This window comes from Zonotrichia leucophrys, chromosome 9 (genome assembly GCF_028769735.1).
Source record: "Zonotrichia leucophrys gambelii isolate GWCS_2022_RI chromosome 9, RI_Zleu_2.0, whole genome shotgun sequence".
NCBI classification, from domain to species: domain Eukaryota; kingdom Metazoa; phylum Chordata; class Aves; order Passeriformes; family Passerellidae; genus Zonotrichia; species Zonotrichia leucophrys.
Window position 1 is genome coordinate 10,858,335 of NC_088179.1, and position 19,139 is coordinate 10,877,473.

At 42.3% G+C, this 19,139-nt stretch overlaps 1 protein-coding gene across 4 annotated transcripts in view; it reads right to left on the reverse strand.

Annotated features, from left to right (window-relative positions):
• Nucleotides 1-19,139, reverse strand: part of TFDP2 (transcription factor Dp-2) — a 52,843-nt gene that overhangs the window by 19,023 nt on the left and 14,681 nt on the right. For 2 of the 4 annotated variants that reach the window (XM_064720905.1, XM_064720908.1), the window contains exons 3-9: nt 16,999-17,065; nt 9,926-10,029; nt 7,618-7,739; nt 5,164-5,211; nt 3,896-4,058; nt 3,222-3,368; nt 991-1,059 (exon numbers count right to left, since the gene is read on the reverse strand). In XM_064720905.1, coding sequence (XP_064576975.1) covers nt 991-1,059; nt 3,222-3,368; nt 3,896-4,058; nt 5,164-5,211; nt 7,618-7,739; nt 9,926-10,029; nt 16,999-17,065 — 720 coding nt within the window. The remainder of the gene's footprint in view (nt 1-990; nt 1,060-3,221; nt 3,369-3,895; nt 4,059-5,163; nt 5,212-7,617; nt 7,740-9,925; nt 10,030-16,998; nt 17,066-19,139) is intronic. The other 2 variants (XM_064720906.1, XM_064720907.1) reach the window with 2 other exon arrangements.

Sequence of the window (19,139 nt, forward strand, 5' to 3'; positions counted from 1 at the left end):
AAAGATGGATAGCCACAATCCCAAAGGACTGGCAAATCCTTTGGCAATCAACACAATCAGGGCAATAATGACAGTTGTGAAAAGTAAGGGAATCAACTCTGTCAATATTTGGACTAAAAGTTAAGAGGGCCTGAGGTGCCTTATTTTCACTAGTGTAATTTCATGTTACTGCTGGAGGAACTGCTGATGTATTGGGTCAGACTGATAGAATCCCAATTACACCCTAAGTGGAGAAACAGCTTTTAGTGACCAACAAAGAAAAGCATCAGATATTTGAAAGTTTCAGTGAATTTCAATTACATGAAAACTGTATCAGTGTAGTTGAATTAGCAACAAAGTGTAGTCTTGTTGCCTGTAATCTCATAAAATTATTTGATTACATTTAAATTACTAAAAGTCTGCACAGACTAGAATGTTAAGGAATGCTTGTAACTATATTTATAAAATATTACTTTATAAACAAGATGCATTTGAAATATATTTCAGCAATTAAAACTAAAAGTAATCTCAAAGGTTGGGGCAGAAAGTAAAGGTGTTGGATTTGCCAGCCTTCCGCTCAAGATCCAGAAATGTCTACGTTCCCCAAAACAACTCTGCACACATTTACACAAGTTCTGTTGTGAACTTCATAGCTTAGACCAAAAGAGAAAATTTGAAGAATGACTCAGGGTAGCTCTGAGGGAACTTAGAGTCAACAAAGGGGACTTGTGACTTATTCCTATTCCCACTGAGGTTGGCAGGGCTTCAGCAGAACACCTAGGAAAGCTTGTGGCAGAGATGGAGCGTGCTGATTTACAGCAGGCAAAACTGAACCACAGAGTCAGCAAGAGGTCACCTACCAGAATCCAGAAAGGTCACAGGGGTCAAACTTTTCTCCTTAGTATGTCACAGCTGTTAGTTAAATCTAGAAAGAACTTCACAAGGTCTAACGTCTTGGATTTACACTTGATATTTTCATTTATGGGGAAAAAAAATTAAAATTAAACATACCTGCAGTAGCAGTTCTTGCAGTTGGGCTCGCTTCTGTTTTATCCTTTCAATCCGCTTCTGCTTTTCTATCTTAAAAGATAAATGTAAATGCATCAAGATCCTCAATTACCTTGTCCATTCCCTTGTGCCAAACTGAACTGCCTTTCTCTGCAAATGGGGGCAAATTGCATGGACATAAGAGTTTCTCCATTAAACAGGTCTGGCAGACTGAAAGGTCTTTCTTTGTCAACAGTTTTAAGTCCAGTAAAGATTTAATTATTACAAGAGACTTTTATGTCCCTCCCATTCTGCCTCTTCTGTCTTGCACTGAGTGCAAACTGGCACCAAATCAAACACTTGCTAGAGAGGATGAGCAAGTATTTGGTGCCAATCTGGTGCCAATTTGGTGCCCTTCTGCCCTCCACTCTTTGGAATTGTGCATGTCCCACTGTTCTCCTAGCTGCAAGCCACTAGACATAAATATATGGAGGCTGGGCTTATGATCACCTGTATCTTCCCAGTGACCTCCCCTTTTTTGTTTGACTTGACTAAACTGACAAGACTGCAGCAACAAAAAGGGCATTTTCTGTGGGAGCACAGCTCCTGCAGCAGTTCAGTTAGTGCTGTTGATGTGGGCAGGCTGCTGTACCTGGGACATGCAGGGCTGGCACAGGGCACAGCAGGGTTTGGCAGTGACCTCTGGGGCAATGCTGGACAGCAGTCACTGGGGCTGAAAGGGCTTTTTGCTCATCATCCTCTTTGTGCCATCTCTGTATCACTGGCTCCCAAAATAATAAACTCCTAAATTACCTTTTCATTCAAGCTCTGAAACTAAAAAATGTGGTATTTTAAATCTTAGCTGGCCCAAACTCCTTTCTATATTATTTGCAAGGTTGCTTTGTGGTGATTCCCTCCTCACGCATTTTAATGTTTAAAATGCATCCTTCAGTTGGCTTTCTGTGCTGTGACTCTTAAAACCAGTGAGCAGTACAGCTCTCATTCAGGCATAGTTCCTATATAACAAGCTCTTTTGCAGTGATTTTTGTACTGGTAATCTTATTATGGATTTACATTGTAAGAGCAGTTGCCACTTTATACAGCCTTAAAAGCAAAATTAATTTTGATTTTCACACCATGAAAGTGCAACTTTGTTTTACATTCTTTTCTATTATGTCAGAGGAAGCAACATTTCTTGAAAAATATGGCTGGCTTCCAATTTGTGCATGTGTAATTAAAGCTTGGAACAGTGAATTGCATAGATTATTGAAGATGAGACAATGAAACTCAAGTTCCATATTTGTAACAATAGCCTATACTGGAGACAATGCATTCACATGAATGCATGCAAAATGTAGATTTATCCAGAATTAAAAAAAACATCCTGGAGCATAATGACTGAACACATGCATTCTCCTTGGATGGATGTATTTTTCAAGTCACTGTAATGGAAACGGACAGTAAAAGCTTTTCTCTTACCACATCTAGAAAGACAATTGATGTAAATGACCCTGCACAAAAAGAACTGTTCTGTACTGCAGAGGCACCCACCCACCTTTTAAGATACCTAATGTCCAAGTGTCACAAATGGAGATGTATTTGCAGACAGCCATTACAGCAGGCTGCAGTAAATTCAGTGATTTGTGCTTTTTATTTATAGCACATTTGGCCTGAAGGACAGGCAACATTTGTGCATATAAATTCTGGCACCCCTGCAAAAAACACTGTAACTCTTAGCCTGCTGAAAAAATAATGCAAATAACTGATGAGTAAAACTTCTTCTTGCTTTCTCTGCAGATCATAACTAGTATCTGACATTCCAGCAGGAATTTTTTTCAATTTAATTCCCTTTGAATTATATTTCCAAGTACAGACATTAATAGACAATTGGTCTCATTTTAAATGGAAACCATTTTGTGAGCATAACTGAACCATAAATTCTTTTTACTTTCTTCTGGTAAATTCAAAGTATGACAGACTTTAATCTTAAAAATAATCCCTGATTTCACCAATGACCATTTTTGTAAGGTAAACAGCTTGGCTTTTTAAAAAAACTAAATATAATGTATACTAAATGAAACTGAACTAAGCATACACAAACATATTTTTTCAGTTTATTCCAATATCAGAATGTGTATTTCCATAGTGCACAAGCATCAAAACCAATCAGGTTCAAATTAAGAAAAAAATCCCTCTTCTAAAGAAGAGCAAGTCAATTATCAGAACATGTGAACAAACCAGAATTTCCCATGTACCTCCAGATTCTGACATTCCTGAGCTGAGTTTGTGGGAAGGCCAATCCATCGGATTTCCTTCTTCTCCTTTGAAATGATGTTCATTGCCATCAGGACGTTGAGCGCATCGTAAACTCTCCGTCTAATGTTCTTCTGATCATAAGCCTGCTAAGAAAACAATACAACACTAATTGCCACAAAAGAATTGAAATAAAAAAGGAAAAGCAATTGAACACATCCTCCACAGACACGGAGCAGCTCAAATGCCAGAATGGCAGTTCTGGTCAGAGTGGTGTTAAACAACGATCCTTCATCTGTGATACCCCTTGGACACCACCTGAGCATGCTTGGTTGCAAATGGAAGTTTCAAGTCTTCCTGAAGCATCTCTGCAGGAAATTCCATCGTGGTAAGTCTGGCACAGTTGAAACGCCTGACAAGACCATGTGTACAAGAGTAGCCTTTTCTTAAAGTTAATTTTTTTCTCAGATTCCTCTACTTTGTTTATAATTTAGAGGGAGTTCAATTCTTCACCTTAATCCTGTATTTTGAGATTTCAAAGGGTAAGTCTTTATATTTGTGAACTAGTTAAGTGAAGGAGAGTATGGACTGTGTCAGGACAGTGCAGAAACAGAATTCCACGATAAAACAGACAAACCTGTATTGTTATAGCAAAATTCAACACATATTTGCTTACTGAATCTGTTGCTAGGTGGCTGTTAGAATTTGTGAATTCTGATACCAGCTCGTCAGCGACTTCATTGTATGAAGTTGTTCCTTTACGTTGAACTTTTTCACAAACTTTCATTGAAAAATGCCTCAGACCCTTCCCATTTTTATCTCCTTTCTTGCTTCTCTTACTGAAAAGAGAAAAGTATTATTTTAATACATTGAATGTTAATAAGGTACTTTGTTACACAGCAAAAGGTCTGCACATTGTAACAGAAATCCCGACTATCTAAATGACAAATAAAAGTTTTGCATCAATTTCTTGTTTCTTACAAGTTGGCAAAAAAGTGCACTACAGCCCCTTCCTTGACTATTTCTACACTGGTAGCATTTGAACACATGCTGCTGGGAAGATGCTTAAATTGGATTTGTAATTCATCTCCAGGTAGTCTCACAAAAGAACAACCAAAAAAAAAGAGGAGAATCTCCCAGGGTGCTTATGTACCTGGGAGCTATGTTTATGTGGAGCTCTCATGTGTGTGCCTGAAATAGAAAGGCTCAGACATCCCTGTGTAATATACAGCAGGAGATACTCAACTTGGTCATTGAGGGAGTTAAAATGTGTCCATCATAGAATAGATCCACACATGTACATCACAGTATACAGACCTATACATCCATCTATTCTATGATGTATCCATCACAGAACAGACACCAGAATCTCTTTTGTGCAGAGTAAGTACATAGTCATTGCGTTTTAAGGTGCTAAATTAAGAACTGGCAAACTGTCAGGGTTATTTTCCATTCACCTTCTTCCAGAAAAGGTAATGGTAATAGAAAAAAACAGGAGCAGTTGTTTTTATCACACAAACTAGATCTGGATATGTAGCTCAATAGAAGCCTTTAAAAAGTTCAGCTGTGTTGTTTTTGTTTCTTTTTTCCTGTTTTTTTTTAATTAGTCTCATGGTTTCATTTGACAATGTGCTCCAGGGAGAGCTGTTATTTTACAGAAAAATGACCCCCATCAGCAGTAAAAAGCTAAAGAAACTATTAAAAAAAAACAAGAATGGTTTTCAAAATTGTGAATGTACCTAAGAAAACAGAATGCAGGTAAAATGAACAAAAAAGAATTAAAAGGAACATCAGCAGGCTAAAAAAAAAAACCACAACACAGTTTTGATGTGAAGGAGTGAAAACTGCTGAAAGCAGGAACTGGGCAGTTCTCCTTCTGAAAGGCAAATGTGAAGTAAAGTAGGTATGACTCTATAGACAACATACACATTCAGTAACACTCACCTTTCTGAAAAATCTGACTCTATAATTTCTTGAGTCCGTTTTCGCTCCCTAAGACAAGACAATTCAAACTTAGGTTGAAAATAACATTATGGACCACTAAAATCACTGTATATGGGGCCTAGCTGGTTCTAGTGTTTGCTGTTACATGTTTACTGAAAGGGAAAAATACAACACACAGAGCTTGACAAAATTTGAGGGAAGGTGGTTAGGACTTGTGGAGGAAGTTGTCAGAGCACACTGCCAGACAAATTCTATTCCAAATTTTACCATGCTTTGCCCACAGGAATTGAGGGAAGTCACTTCACCTGGAACTACAGGAAGTGCTGTGTGAGCTAGATGTCCAAAGTCCATCAAAAAGGAAAAGCTGGGCTCCTTTGAAAATTCCTATTTAAAATTCCTCCATATGGAAGAAAAATGTCTTGAAACAGTGCATAAGATATATCCTATATTTTCAAGCCAGTGAATGTTTAGGAATCTTTAAACAAAACCCAGGGTAAAACACTAAACATATTCCTGTTAGAGCTGATGCATACAGAGCTGGAGACAGACTCTGACGAAGCAGCTGCTATGAATTTTGAACAGCAGCAGCAGCAGCAGTCTGCAATCACTGGCCATTCCTTTCCTCCAGTTTATTCCCCACAGCAAGCAGGGGCTGCTCTCCAGCCCTGCCTTTTCCTGCAGCAGCCCCAGGCAGTGCCCAAGAGCTGTGCTGAGCTGGGGAACGCTGTCCCTGTGCTTTCCAAAGCTGGGCTCCCAGCACAGACCTACAGCTCAACACCTGCTGCTGCTGGGAAGGCAGCTAAACAAAAATGAGGGGTTTGAAAAGCTGTGCTCGAGAGCCAGCACACTTTGGTTGTGTGATCCAGAGTGCACAACCAGGCCCCTCCCTCAGCAGCACCAAAGGGATTTCTGTCCATGGTGCTTAACTGGGGGCTGAGCAGCTGGGCTGGGGGCTGCCCTGGGCAAGGGCCTGGGACAGCAGGGAGTGAGTGAGAGCTGTGCCCTGTCTGCACACCAGGCTGCCAGAGCCTGTGCTGAGTCCTGCCAGTGAACCTGCTCCTCTCCTTTTGGAAATAATTTGGAGTCTGGGAAGTAAACAATGGGTAAAGCAAGCTGTCTTCTGAAGTGTCTTCAGCAATGGCTCGCTATCTCAGTTCAGGAATACCACAGACCCTTCCTTAGCTCTGTTCCTCAAATGGAAATATGGCCCATTGTACGGACTCCTGCATGCATCACTACTGACTGCTCTGCCTGGAGTCAGCTCGAGCCTTTTTATGGATGAGGCTCATTGGAAATCCCGTGTCTCGGCTTGGGCAGCACACAAACAGGACGGTGCTGCCTGCTGGTGGTGGCTGATGCCCTGCCCAAGGCTGCCCTGGGAATGCCCTCCACTGCACGGCGCTTTGGAAAGTGAGGGGTGTCAATTCTATGCTTCAGCAAGCTGTGACCAGACAGCAGAGTTTGTCCCTCTTCTGGGTACTGAAAAGAACCTCTGTCTGGCCCCCACTTTTCACAAAATGTGCAGAAAAAAGTGATCTTTGACAACTCCTTTCTCAAATAAAATCAGAACTAAGTGCAGGTATTTCAGGAAATGGACACTCAGCTAGGAAAAAACAATCAGCCTAAAAACTGTGTGGCTGGGCCTGCAGTTTATTGACTCTCTGGGGAGGAATACAGTAATTGGGAAGTACAACCTATGACTGACCTTGCTTACAGAGTAAAATGGAGAAAAGTCAAGGCACAAATATTACACTCTCATTCCTGCTCTCCTAGATGCTCCATTTCCCATCTTTACTGTTGAAAAGGTAATATTGACATTCATCACTGATTAGAAAAATTAATCTAGATGCAGAAATGTATTACTTTTTCACTGGCAAAGCACTACATTTCTGTTTTCAGACAACTAAGCTCAGCAGTACTGATATTAAAACAAAATACCAAGGAACAATGTAAAGACCAGATTTAATTAGATGAGATTAAAGAAAGTCATGTTTGGCTGGAGCACCTCAGAACCCCATGAAACTTGTTGTTAATGTAGAATAGTAATAAAAATAGCACACTGATTATATTCAAAGTGTTCTATTAGAGTTTATTCTTAAATGCCTGTTGAAGTGTTTTGACAGTCTCTCTCCCTGTAGGCACCTGCTGCTGTGCTGAACAGCAGCGCTACATGGATGCACCATGAACTTCTGGAAAAAATAAAGGCTTCTTTTAACAGGAGTCCTTGTGATCCTCCATTTTCACCAGAAACCAGACAGTGAAGTGACTGGTGCTTATAATTTGTGTTCATATGCTCCAGACATCAGAAGTGCCTCCCAGTCTGAAAAGCACATGCCATACTCCATTTAGTTGTGCAAGAAGTAGAAACTGTAAGCTAGCATAGATTCAACAGTATAAATAATGGAAAAGATGAGAAGAGGTGCTCAGACACCTCTAAAGAGACCAAAGCCTTACCCTGGGCCCCAGGCAGACGCCTCTGTGATGTGTGTCTGTGTGACCATGGTTGGAGCTGGGGTGTACGGACTCCCGATCAGAACACTCCCTGAGCTGGCCAGTCTTTGGGGGGTGCTTATGATCTGTAAAATTTAGCAAGAAAAACCACAGCTCTCTCAAGAAAATAGAGGTAAATACAGCCCAAAATCCATACTAAGCATTGCACTAAGAAAAGTAATAATAATTTTGTACCAGAAGCAGTCACAGTATACAGAAGAGATGGCACCAGAAGATCTTCATAGAGCAAAGCCATTACAGTGCTGCCAAGTTCCCTATTAGTTGTACCATATTACTGCATTATTCACATGGACAAGAACCAGACAAATGATTCCAAGTAATTCCTAGGTATGGCACAGAGATCTGTACCTACAGACACCCAACTGTTTCTTCATGAGTACATCTAGGCAACTTCTTGACAGAACCAAGGAAAAAGAGAATTTTAGAGAAACCAAAGCACAGGTGCAGGTATGTATTTATTTCCTGATGGTACTGGAGAACCAAAGGTGTCTGCCTTTACCCATTGCAGGCAGGCACAGGACAGATGTCACTCCTGTCACCTGGCTGCTGCTCCGGCCTGGGGCACGGCTGTCAGGGGCCGCTCGGTGTGTGGGGCAGGGCTGGCAGGGGCCGCTCGGTGTGTGGGGCAGGGCTGGCAGGGGCCGCTCGGTGTTTGTTTGGGGCAGGGCTGGCAGGGGCCGCTCGGTGTGTGGGGCAGGGCTGGCAGGGGCCGCTCGGTGTTTGTTTGGGGCACGGCTGTCAGGGGCCGCTCGGTGTTCCGGGGCTCGCTGCAAGGAGCGGCTGCGGGGGCTGCCAACGGCCCCGGGCTCGGCACAGCCCGGCCCGGCCCGGCCCGCACCGCCCTCTGGCGGCTCCCGGCCGCTCCTGCAGCGCTCGTGCCCGCGCCGAGCGGCCCCGGAGCCCCCGCGGGCAGCCCCGGGCTCGGCTGCGCGCCGGAGCCTCCGCGCTGCTCCAAGGAGCCGCAGCGGCACCGGGGCCTGCAACCCGCGGGGGGCAAACAAGGCCTACATGAATTAATTAATTCATCAAGCAGGGTGTTGCTGACACAGGCAGGTGGTGAGGGAGCGCTAACATTGCCACTGCTGAGAGCTCGGGAACATTCGCTTAACAGCCTGGCACAACACAGCTGTATGCTGGGTCTCTTAGAAAGCCTGTGTTAATGGCATTTCATTAAGAAAATGTTTTCTGAATACAGCAGAATAAAAGAATTAAAAAAAAAAAAAGAATACAGATGGTGTCTCACATCACACGGTAGCTTTTGCAACTTCTACCTGCCATAGAACCTAAAGTGCAAGCAGGGCTCACTGAAAGCAAAAGCAGGGCTTGAGAAGTCCCTCACAAGAGTAGGAAGTGCATGAAGTGAGAGCTCTCCCTGTTGTGGGCTATTTATTGCACTGCCAGGGCACATCCTCAGTGGCAGAATGTTCCAGGGCAGTGCCACAGGGCACAGGCCTGTGAGACATCAGCGCTGACGTTCTCAGCTGTTCCTGGCAGGCAGCCCCTGGCCAGTGCTGGGGGCAGAGCTCTGCCAGCTGGGAGTGCCACGGGGGTGGCTGTGATGTGTGTGCCCCTCTGCCCAGCTGGGACAAACCCCACTGAACACTGCTCAGGTGACAAAGGCCCAACACCATTTTTATGAAACACATCAAATGGTTCTGTACTCAGGCTAAGTGCTTGGCAAGGAGGTATCAGGTTACTAGAAACTGTTCACAGTATTGCCTATTTAGCTCTTTGGCCACCAGAAAATCTAATTTTTTTCTCAAAACTAGATCCAAAATCCCTGGAACATCAATATACAAATACAGTTATCATGCACAGGAAAAGAGAGTTTTAAGAAGAGTAGTTTCAACAAGTTTAGAATTTCTACCAACACATCAAAGACATTCTCTGACAATTCTGGAGATTTACTGGTGAGAACATGACTTAAAGCATTCAAAGAGTATCAACAATGAGGGGATTTTCTTAATACACTTTTGAGTAATAGTTTAAGTGTCAGCTGGTAAAGCTGTTTCAATTTCCACCCAAAGCCCAGAAGATAGGTCCCCCCTAAGGGCACATCCAAGAGCATTGCTGGGAGTGGCACTTCCGGCATGCCAGGCCTGCTGTGCCCCCAGGTCACCTCCCCCCCACACAGCTGGGGCACGCGGTGGCTGAGGCAGGAGGCAGCAGTTCCTCTCGTGTTCCTGTCTTACAGCACCAGGAAGTCACAGCCAGTTACACAAGCTGGCACTACTGGGGTTGCACAACTTACCATTTGGGGTCCAACATTCACATTGATTGGTCCCAAGGTTTTTGGCAAAATCTTAGTGGGAGAGTTGGTGCTGGAAACTGGCAATGTGATTACTGAAATATTACCTAAAAAGAATGGTAAAAGGAGAGTTTTAAATTACTTCCTTAGTAACCTGTGAAAAACACTTTGGCAAATTCTCCCACCACTCTAACGCTCTGGAATCAGGTTGGCTTTGTTTTATTTGCTGTGAACACACCCTCAGGTAAGCTCCAGACCTCTCAGCAGATGTCACAAGGACACCTCAAAAAACTATACCTTCACTATTTTACTTTTAAAATTATATGTCTTTTATTTCCAGAAACAATTTATTTGTACTTAAGACAAAGAGCACACAGCCTGACATTCCTCAGCATTAGAAGTGAAAATTAATGAGAATACTTCTAAAAGAAGCCAACATACAAATCCTACTTACAATCATAGTCATGTGTAAGAAATATACATCCATAAATCTTCAAAGCCTTAACTATTCCTCATCTGACTGTCCCAGAGCATTCCACAGTCATTGCTGATGTAAGCCAGCCACTGCACAGATGGAGTAAGGGATGCCTTTACAACTCACCTAAAGTCACAGAGCAGGCAGCTGCATGTCACAATAAAGTCTCCCATTCCTTCTCCAGTGCAGGGTGTTCTCATCCCAAGATGTTTATCATCTCTGTGATCCCAAACTGCTTATGGATCTAAATCATCCTGCCTTCCACAGAGAAGAGCAGCTCTGTGCTGACAGCCCCAAAATACTCCTGCTCCTCCTCCATCCCGAATTGCATCTTGGATCTCAATTATTTGGAATTGATGTTTAAATCAAAACTGTTGCAGCACCACTGCTACTCCTTGGGCATTCAAACTGCTGTGCACAAGCCTCTCCAAGCCCTGAGCACATTGGCTTATCCAGACTGCCACTGTGGTGGCAGCAGCTCCTTTCTCTGTGACAGCTTCAGAGCAGGAGAGCTGGGAAGCCATCAATCAAACACCAGCCCCTGTTCCTGCACCAGCCTGCCCAGCGTGGGGAGGGCGGCTCTGAGGCCCCTGCCTGGTAATCCAGAGTCAGCCTGGCTCTGGCTGGGGTCATGAGGACAAGGAGAGGTTCCTGGAGAGCTCCTGATGTTCTCGGGCACTGCAGGCAGCAGCTGAGGCACCCGAGGTGACAGCTCCCTTCAGCAGCACGGCACCAGCCCTCCTCCCCCAGGCGCCAGCCAGCGCCCAGCCCAGCCCGCACGGCCCGAGCTGACTCTGGGGTGTCACACAGCCCTGCTCCCCTGTCTTTTCTCACATCACCTCTTCACCTCCACTGCCCAATTTTCTTTCCTCACTTGCTCCTGAATCATGGTGTCTTTTTTTACATTTTATTTTAATATACCTGTTTTTCCATGAGGTTACTGAAAAATGATAAATTCAACAAAGTAACTTCTCTGCAACAGGAAGCAGAAGCAACACAACTGAGAGGAAAAAGGATCTTACAGCAGAGCAGTAGAAAAGATGTGGCTTTATGCCAAGTCTCACCTTCATAAGAAATGTTCAACAGATATATGAGAAATACAAACAAATTGAGACTAGGATGTTCTAATGTTCTGTGTAGATTCTTTTGGCATCTGGAGTAATACTAGTACTAAATATTAATTTTTCAAAAGGCAAATCTGTATCTGAAAACATCTTCAGAAGCAGCTTGCATCTCTAGTCAATAAAATGAATAAATTACTCAGTCATGTAACTCACCTACAAAAACAAATATAAACCTCCCACACTTGCAAACCCACCCCCTCCAGTAAATCTGCTCTGTTATGAAAAATCTTTTGTGAGGTAGTGCCAGAGAGCACAAGATAGTAATTCATGATTTGCATACTCTGTGTTCCCATGCTGAGCTCAAAAGAGTTCTCTCACTTGCCAGTTTTACTTTTGCTAGAGGATTTTGCCCAGGATTTCCCAAGCTGTGCCAGCATATTCCATCAACACCTCGTCTCTCCCCTCATTCCAGGCTGGTGCCATCAATGACGTGCCACTTCCCAGTACTGCTGTAGGAATTTTCCTCTTCTCTGCTGCAACTGAAACTTTTGACCCCACTACCTCCAAGATCAGCTCTCATACTATTTCTCCTCGTCCCTTTTCTTACCAGGGAAAAGAAATAAATTCCTTTCTCTGGTGTTGACAGCGTAAGGTCACACGGCCAAGTGCAGTGAAATTGTGAAATGTGGGTTTTGGCTCCCAGCTCTTCCAGCACAGGCTCCAGCACAGGGCTGCCTCCAGCTGCACCTCCCAGGCTGCAGGAGGCACGGGGCTGTCAGGTCTGTCCCTGCCACAGCGGCCTTGTGGGGCTCACAGCCCTGGACAAGGCTCAGGGCCACCCAGCACAGCCAGCACTGGGCACAGCCACGCCGACTGACATCCCTGACACCCATGGCACCCGTGGGATCCAGCTGCACCTGTGACTGCTGAGAACATTTCAGGGATGTTCCCTCACACACACATGCAGACCCATGGCCAAAGCCACACAAACCCACCAGATTTACTGAGCAGCCTGGGAAAAGCCACTAATAAAGCACTAATTAGCAGCTACTGCTGCACTGTGCCTTCATTTACAATGGAACATTGGCACCACTGGGCTGACTTCAGTAAATACAAGGGTCATTCAAATGACCTGATCTTGATTTTAAAAAGACATTTGCTTACATATGGTGTGTGTTTAAATGTCTTTTTGGCCAGAGTTACTGTCAATAAAAAAGATTTTCATCTTCTAATCCCTACACAAATCCCTCATTTGGCAGCAGTACTGTCAAAATAATCTTAAGAGTTGAATAAGTTTTCAAAGAAATGTTTCCCTGTCCTTATTCTAACTTTCAATTTTCCTCATTGGCAAATATAAATATGTGGATGCGTAGATCTTGAAACACAGATAGGATGAAAAAGAAACAGTTTGCTTTTATAAGTGAGGTATTTCTTATCCACAGTGGCCAGAAAGAAAGAACAACCAAATTCTTCACAGTAAGAGGTTGCTTTGTCAGCAGTTGAAAAAATAGTAAACAGAAAGTTTTATCAATTACAAATAAAATATTCCTCCCTACCATTTTCTTTTTTTCCAAATAGCATCATGGTCCCAATACTCCTGTAACCTCAATTGCTTCAAAGATTATTATTATATCATTATATTATTATATTTAGGAGGAAGTAGATGTGACAACACATTCAACAGATTTCGGTATTCAACTGAAAGCAGAAATATCATCAAACTATATACACTATCACAAAGCAACTGCAAAGGCTTTAAACATGACCAAATTCTATGTAAATGCCAAGTCTTAATAACACCCATCATTTGGGGACAAAAAAGATTACACTGATTTATGTCCCGGGGCACAAGAGCAGTGAGTACAGTGATAAGCTGAACACAATGAGCCCCATCAGCCCTGAGTCACGGTAATCTCACTGCATGCAGGAAAAGGTCAGCACAGATGGATCAAACTGGAATGATTTGTATAATAATACTCAATTCTTATATAATGTTTCTCAGCAGTACTTTCAAGGCACAAAGGAGGTCAGTGTCATTATTCCCATTTACCTATGGAAAACCAAGCACATGGGAAAGAAACCCACTTAAAACTCTCATAGGGAGGCTTTAGCTGCAATACACAGAGAGCCATCCCAAACTGAGCCTCCTTAGCACTGAAGCAAATTCAGAATAAGAATCTGCCAGTGGATAAATATATATGTATGTTTCTCTCAGAACAAAAGCACTTTGCTTCTACATAAATTATTCTTCCATTCTTCAGTCACCACTATTGTTGCTTCTCAGGGAGAGAAACCAGTGTTGCTGTAATTTCATATTTTAAAAAACCATCATTCCTACATAACTGTTTTCCTGGCATTTGTGCAATAATTTTACTGGTGCACAAAAAGAAAAAATCAATTTAAATGATCTTTAGCTTCAAGCAGTCACAGATAAAGTTATTCATGTTTATGTACATGTATGCTCACATGCACACACAAAGCAGCTCACCAAACTCAGTTTAAATCATTATGTGCCACCCTAGTCTAATTTCATAAACAACATGCACTCCTATACAAATATGAAGCTGAATAAATTTTAATGATTTTTTTTTTCCTGTATAACTAAATGTGTTAGGTCTGCAGCTCAGTTGCAAAGATAATCAGAAACAATGTCAACTGGAGAATCTATAGAATCTGTCACAGCCAGTTTGAAGGAGACCATGGCTGATGGGGAGCATAGCCCAACCAGCTGGGGTTACACACAAAGCATACAGCAACAAAAAAACCCATTGAATCTTCAAACAAAACACCAGGGAAGTGGTGGTAATTTGGATTTCATATTCAGAGCTCTGAACAAATGTCCACTTTTAAAAAGTGTCTCAATGACAGCCATTTTTAATAATACAGCCTATAGCTTGACAATGATGGCAAAAACCCCAGCTCAGAGCTGTGAGATTTCAGCAGCCCATTGGGATATTTTGGAATAATATATGTGATGTGTCCTCAGGGTTCTCTATTACACTAAGATCAGTAAATTTACTGATCTCCAAGATCAGTATGATAAAAACATATAGAAAAAATGGAATTATTATTGCATTACTAGTACACAAATATTTTCTTGGTACATTTCTTCATTTGTGCATTGCACAAAATTACTGGGCTACAAACGTAACTTTAAAAATTCCACAGAGATGAAATCAAACAGATATGTATAAAAGAAATAAATAAAATGGGGCAGCCAGTTTTTCAATGTACTTCAGGCTTACACTGAGCAGTACAATTTCAGCCTTTCACTGTTCAATTAGAGACAAATCTACAGGAGTTAACAGCTGTATGAATCTGAAAGCACCAGGCACAGGCTACGGATTACTGCTGCTGATGTCTTGGTCATTTCAGCAAATCTCTTCAAGCATACAATGAAGTACTTCTCTTACAGCAGCCCTGTGCACCAAGTTCTTAAAACACCAGCCCTGGCAGGACTTAGTCAAAGACAGGTACTGTGTAATAGAAAGATGCACTGAAATGCAGTTCATTGTGAAGTTGTCTCGGAGGTGCAGATTCCCGCCCAAAGCAAGGCCTGCACAAGGGCTGCTCCCTCCCCTCACGGAGCCTGCTGCAGGATTGCTGCTCTGTGCCTGGACTCCCCCTTCCCTCCACAGCAGGAAACAAAGAACAACACACAAACTCATAGGAACTGGGGGTACAGTAACAAAGAAGTGTTAACTAAGGACAGCAAAATTCCTCAAAGCCCTTGGGTGAGTCTGTATCAGCCACTTTAAGGTAGGAATGTGCAGCCATGGCCCAGCAGCAGCAGCAGATGTGCCCAGCTCTGGGTGCCCCTGGCTGTGCCCTGGCATCCAGCCGGGGTCTGGGATTTCACTGGGCTGCTCCCCCCCAGGCCCCCTCTGCTGGGCAGGGCAAACAACAAACACACCAGTTATCTTCTTGGAGAGAAAAGAAAAATGAAACTTGTTTTTAAGCAAAAATTTCTAGCCCTTGAAATCTGATTTCAAGAAGGTTTTCAGTAGAGTAAATGCCCTCTCTCCTTTGTTTTTGAACATATCATAAATGCATCATGCCTCAGTCTAAGGGTGTTATGAAGGCACAGTATAAATAGGCCCAGACATGTAGCAATAAATTGCCTTTATTTTTATTATAGCAAATTATTTAATTTAAATAATGTATATTTAAAAAAACAACAAAAAACTCTGAAAAAGAATCAAACAAAAACCCACCACCACCAAAACCCCAAAGAAACCAAAGTGCCTTTACTAGGAAGCTCACAAAGCCCTGTTAAGAGACAGTGGACCTGAATGCCTGTTTGGGGTTTTTCTCCCCCTCCCTAATTTCCAGAGTTCAACAGTGGACATGCCAAAAGAAGTAAAGGATATTTTAAACTGAAAGTAAGAGACAGCTTAGATACTGGCTGTACCTGTACAAGTTTTCCCAGCTTTTATGGAATATTTGATGTTCTAAGAAGAGTAATCCATTGTGAACAAGATATTTCAATAGAGGTGGCAACAATTTCTAACTATACCTCAAGGTTAAAAAAAATCATTAGATCATAACATTTTAAAAATATACAAAAATGGAGGTAATAATGCATCCATCATCCCAGAAGCAAAATCTGACAAAGAATGGGATATTCCTAACAGTAATGACCCATACTTTATAAAGTTATTCAGTTATTTTCTGGACAAATCGATTGCTTGTTTCAGAAATTATTGAAAATGTTGCACTTAGTCTTTTTCCCTAGCACCACAGCACAATAATCACAAAACAATAAAGCACAATGTGCAATAAATAATTCTCTAAGGCCTCCACCAGTTTGTCATGTTCTGCAAAGTTTAGAAAATGAGGAAGATACTGTAGCTCCAGCCATTTTCTGTTTAGTTGTCTCAATTTTTCAGTCTCTTAGGTTTGATGGCATCAGCCAGAAATCAACCTTCCTGCTACTACATGCATTGGATTATTGCAGTGGATAACAGCAAACCAGTATTTACTTGGAAAGGTTGATTGAAATGTTTCCTGAACTGCAAATCCTTGAGTTTTCTAATATAGATAAGGGGTTTATTTTACTGCAATACCATGGCTGTTATGACTGATCATAAATTGTTTTTGAGTCAAAAGTGATTAATCTACAAGTGCTAAGATAAAACAGAACAGGACAAAACATAATTATTATTGTAAATTGTGCAGAACATTTAGAAAGAAGTATGACATCATGCTTAGCCTTCTCTGTCATTTTGACTACAACAGAATCAGGAAACTTTAAGGGTGGGCTAGAAATTGGGAAATTCAGCATATTATTCACCATCAAGGAATGAAAAAAAGGGCTTATGTTGTCCTCTTATTATTTTTACTAAACCTTATTTTTCCCTCTGAAATCCTGAAGACCTTCCCATCTTTGCTACTGACACATGTTGATATTAAACAACTACACGTGGGCATGTATGAAATATGTTTTGAACATTTAAATTCTGAGTACCCAAATGTGAATCAATCATATATTGCAGTGACATAAGTCTTAATGTATGTATCAAATAGAATTTTCTCACCTTTTGTTGGACTCTGGTTCTGATCTATAAATCCTTTCAAGTCTCCATTTGTGGATGTCACACCAACCTGAATAAAACATTTTTGAAGTATTAAAATATGATAAACCTTTCTATGTTTTCTAATATGCAACTAACAATATTATGAAAGCAACTTTCTGCATTATGAAACAGCATAATCCTATGGACAGTAGAGTCTAACAAGTGCATGAGACTCAAGGCAAGGTATCCAGGACATTTGGAAAGTCTGCTTTTAAATAAGTTGTTACCTAAAAACCACCCTGAATATTCTGTGTACTACATATGGCCCAAGCAGCCATTCTGGCACCATCCCCTCCAAGTGCAAGGGAGCAGCTGCCACCCCTACCAGCAGAAATCTGCCCATGTCCAATTGCTCAGCACCAAGCTCACAGTCTGCAGGTATGAGATGTGACTATTGATGCATTCTAAACACATTCCCAACTTCAGAGATACACTGATTTACTGAGGGGAACTTACTGGAGACATGGAACACTTAAAGCTTATACAGAATAGCACAACTCAGACTTTAGCATGCACACTAAGCATAGGAAGGTGTAATTTGTACAGAAAAATACAAGATCATCCTGGATGAGGAAGGAAGAGATGGGAAATCCCTCATATCCCAACCTCTTTTTAAAATATTATAAAATTTGAGTACTTCTGTAAATCATTGGGACAAAGGGTTCCACTATCCAAGTTAAAAGAAGGCAATCATATAATGAAGGATCAAACATTTTGCTTTATTTTACAGATGTATGTAGCAATAATGGAACCTATGCTAGGGCCACATGAAGAATTTTAATATACTCCTGTCAGAGAATCATTTAATTTTAGGTAAATTAAACTTAACTAAAATAAACTACATAAGACAAAATAATATCTGCTATAAGCATTCAGTCTCTCAATATTCAGGAGCTAATTTTTGTAGGGGAAAATCTGCACACACTGCTTTGTGACACTCTTGAAAATACTTCTACTAAAATTTTTCCCCATCAGGAGACACGTAAGAAGATCAACTGTTGCACTACTCTGATTGTAAAACACTGCCCAAATGAGCTCAGTGATGGCTCCTATAAACAAACCCCTTGAGATGCTCAGTACAGCCCTCAGTTTATCTCAGGCATTGTCACTGTCAGTGTCCCTTCCCTGCCCTGCCCGGCACACCCAGCCAGGGCCTCCTCACTCCCACCTTGGGCTGCTGTGCTGTCCCCAGGGGCTGTGTCACAGGCTGTCCCACTCTCTGTGCTGTCCCACTCTCTGTGCTGTCCCCAGGGGCTGTGTCACAGGCTGTCCCACTCTCTGTGCTGTCCCCAGGGGCTGTCACAGGCTGTCCCACTGTCCCTCCCAGCAGGTGGCACCGGTGCAGCAGCGATGCAGCAGGGCGGGGAGGGCCCGAGCAGGAACACCCGGGTTGGAGCAGGGCAAGGGGAGGAAGACACAAAAAACCCCACAACGCCTCCTTAGCAGGTTTGGCAGCACTCCAGGAACTCCTGTACATGGGCACAAGAACACTCCATGTGTGGTGAGAGGCCACTGAGGGTGTGCTCTTGAGGAGATGTTTAGCAGAGCTGGGAACTGCACGGGGCAAAGCTCTGCAAGGCCCAGCCAGGGCAAGAGGCTGCACTGTTGGCTCACACCTCTGCTGCCTTCACACCAACAACAGTGTCAGCTTCTCCCAGGAGCCCTGCCTGCCTCTGCAGCAACTAGAACAACACCAATGGCAGAAATTTTAAATTCAGGGAAAGAATAGGGGCCCACAGGGATAAATATCATGTTAGATTATGGGCCTCAACTCATTCTAAGAGAAGGGATTACAAGGAACATCTTCAAAGACAGCACTGGAATGTGTTCACAATTGAACATTCACTCTAGATCTACAACTGTACATTTCCCTATTAATTCAGATCAGTGTTTTAATCAAACACTGAAGATGACATACATATACAGTGTCAGAATGAAAATTCTAACTTCCACATTTAATTCTCTGTGTATATGTTGTACTTCAGTGATCCAAATGACACAAAGTTACAGAACCTCAGTTTGCACAGAAATATGTTGTTTTCATTACAATGATCCTAGTAGCACATTTATAAAGAGCAGCACTTTTCTCAATTTTATAATCC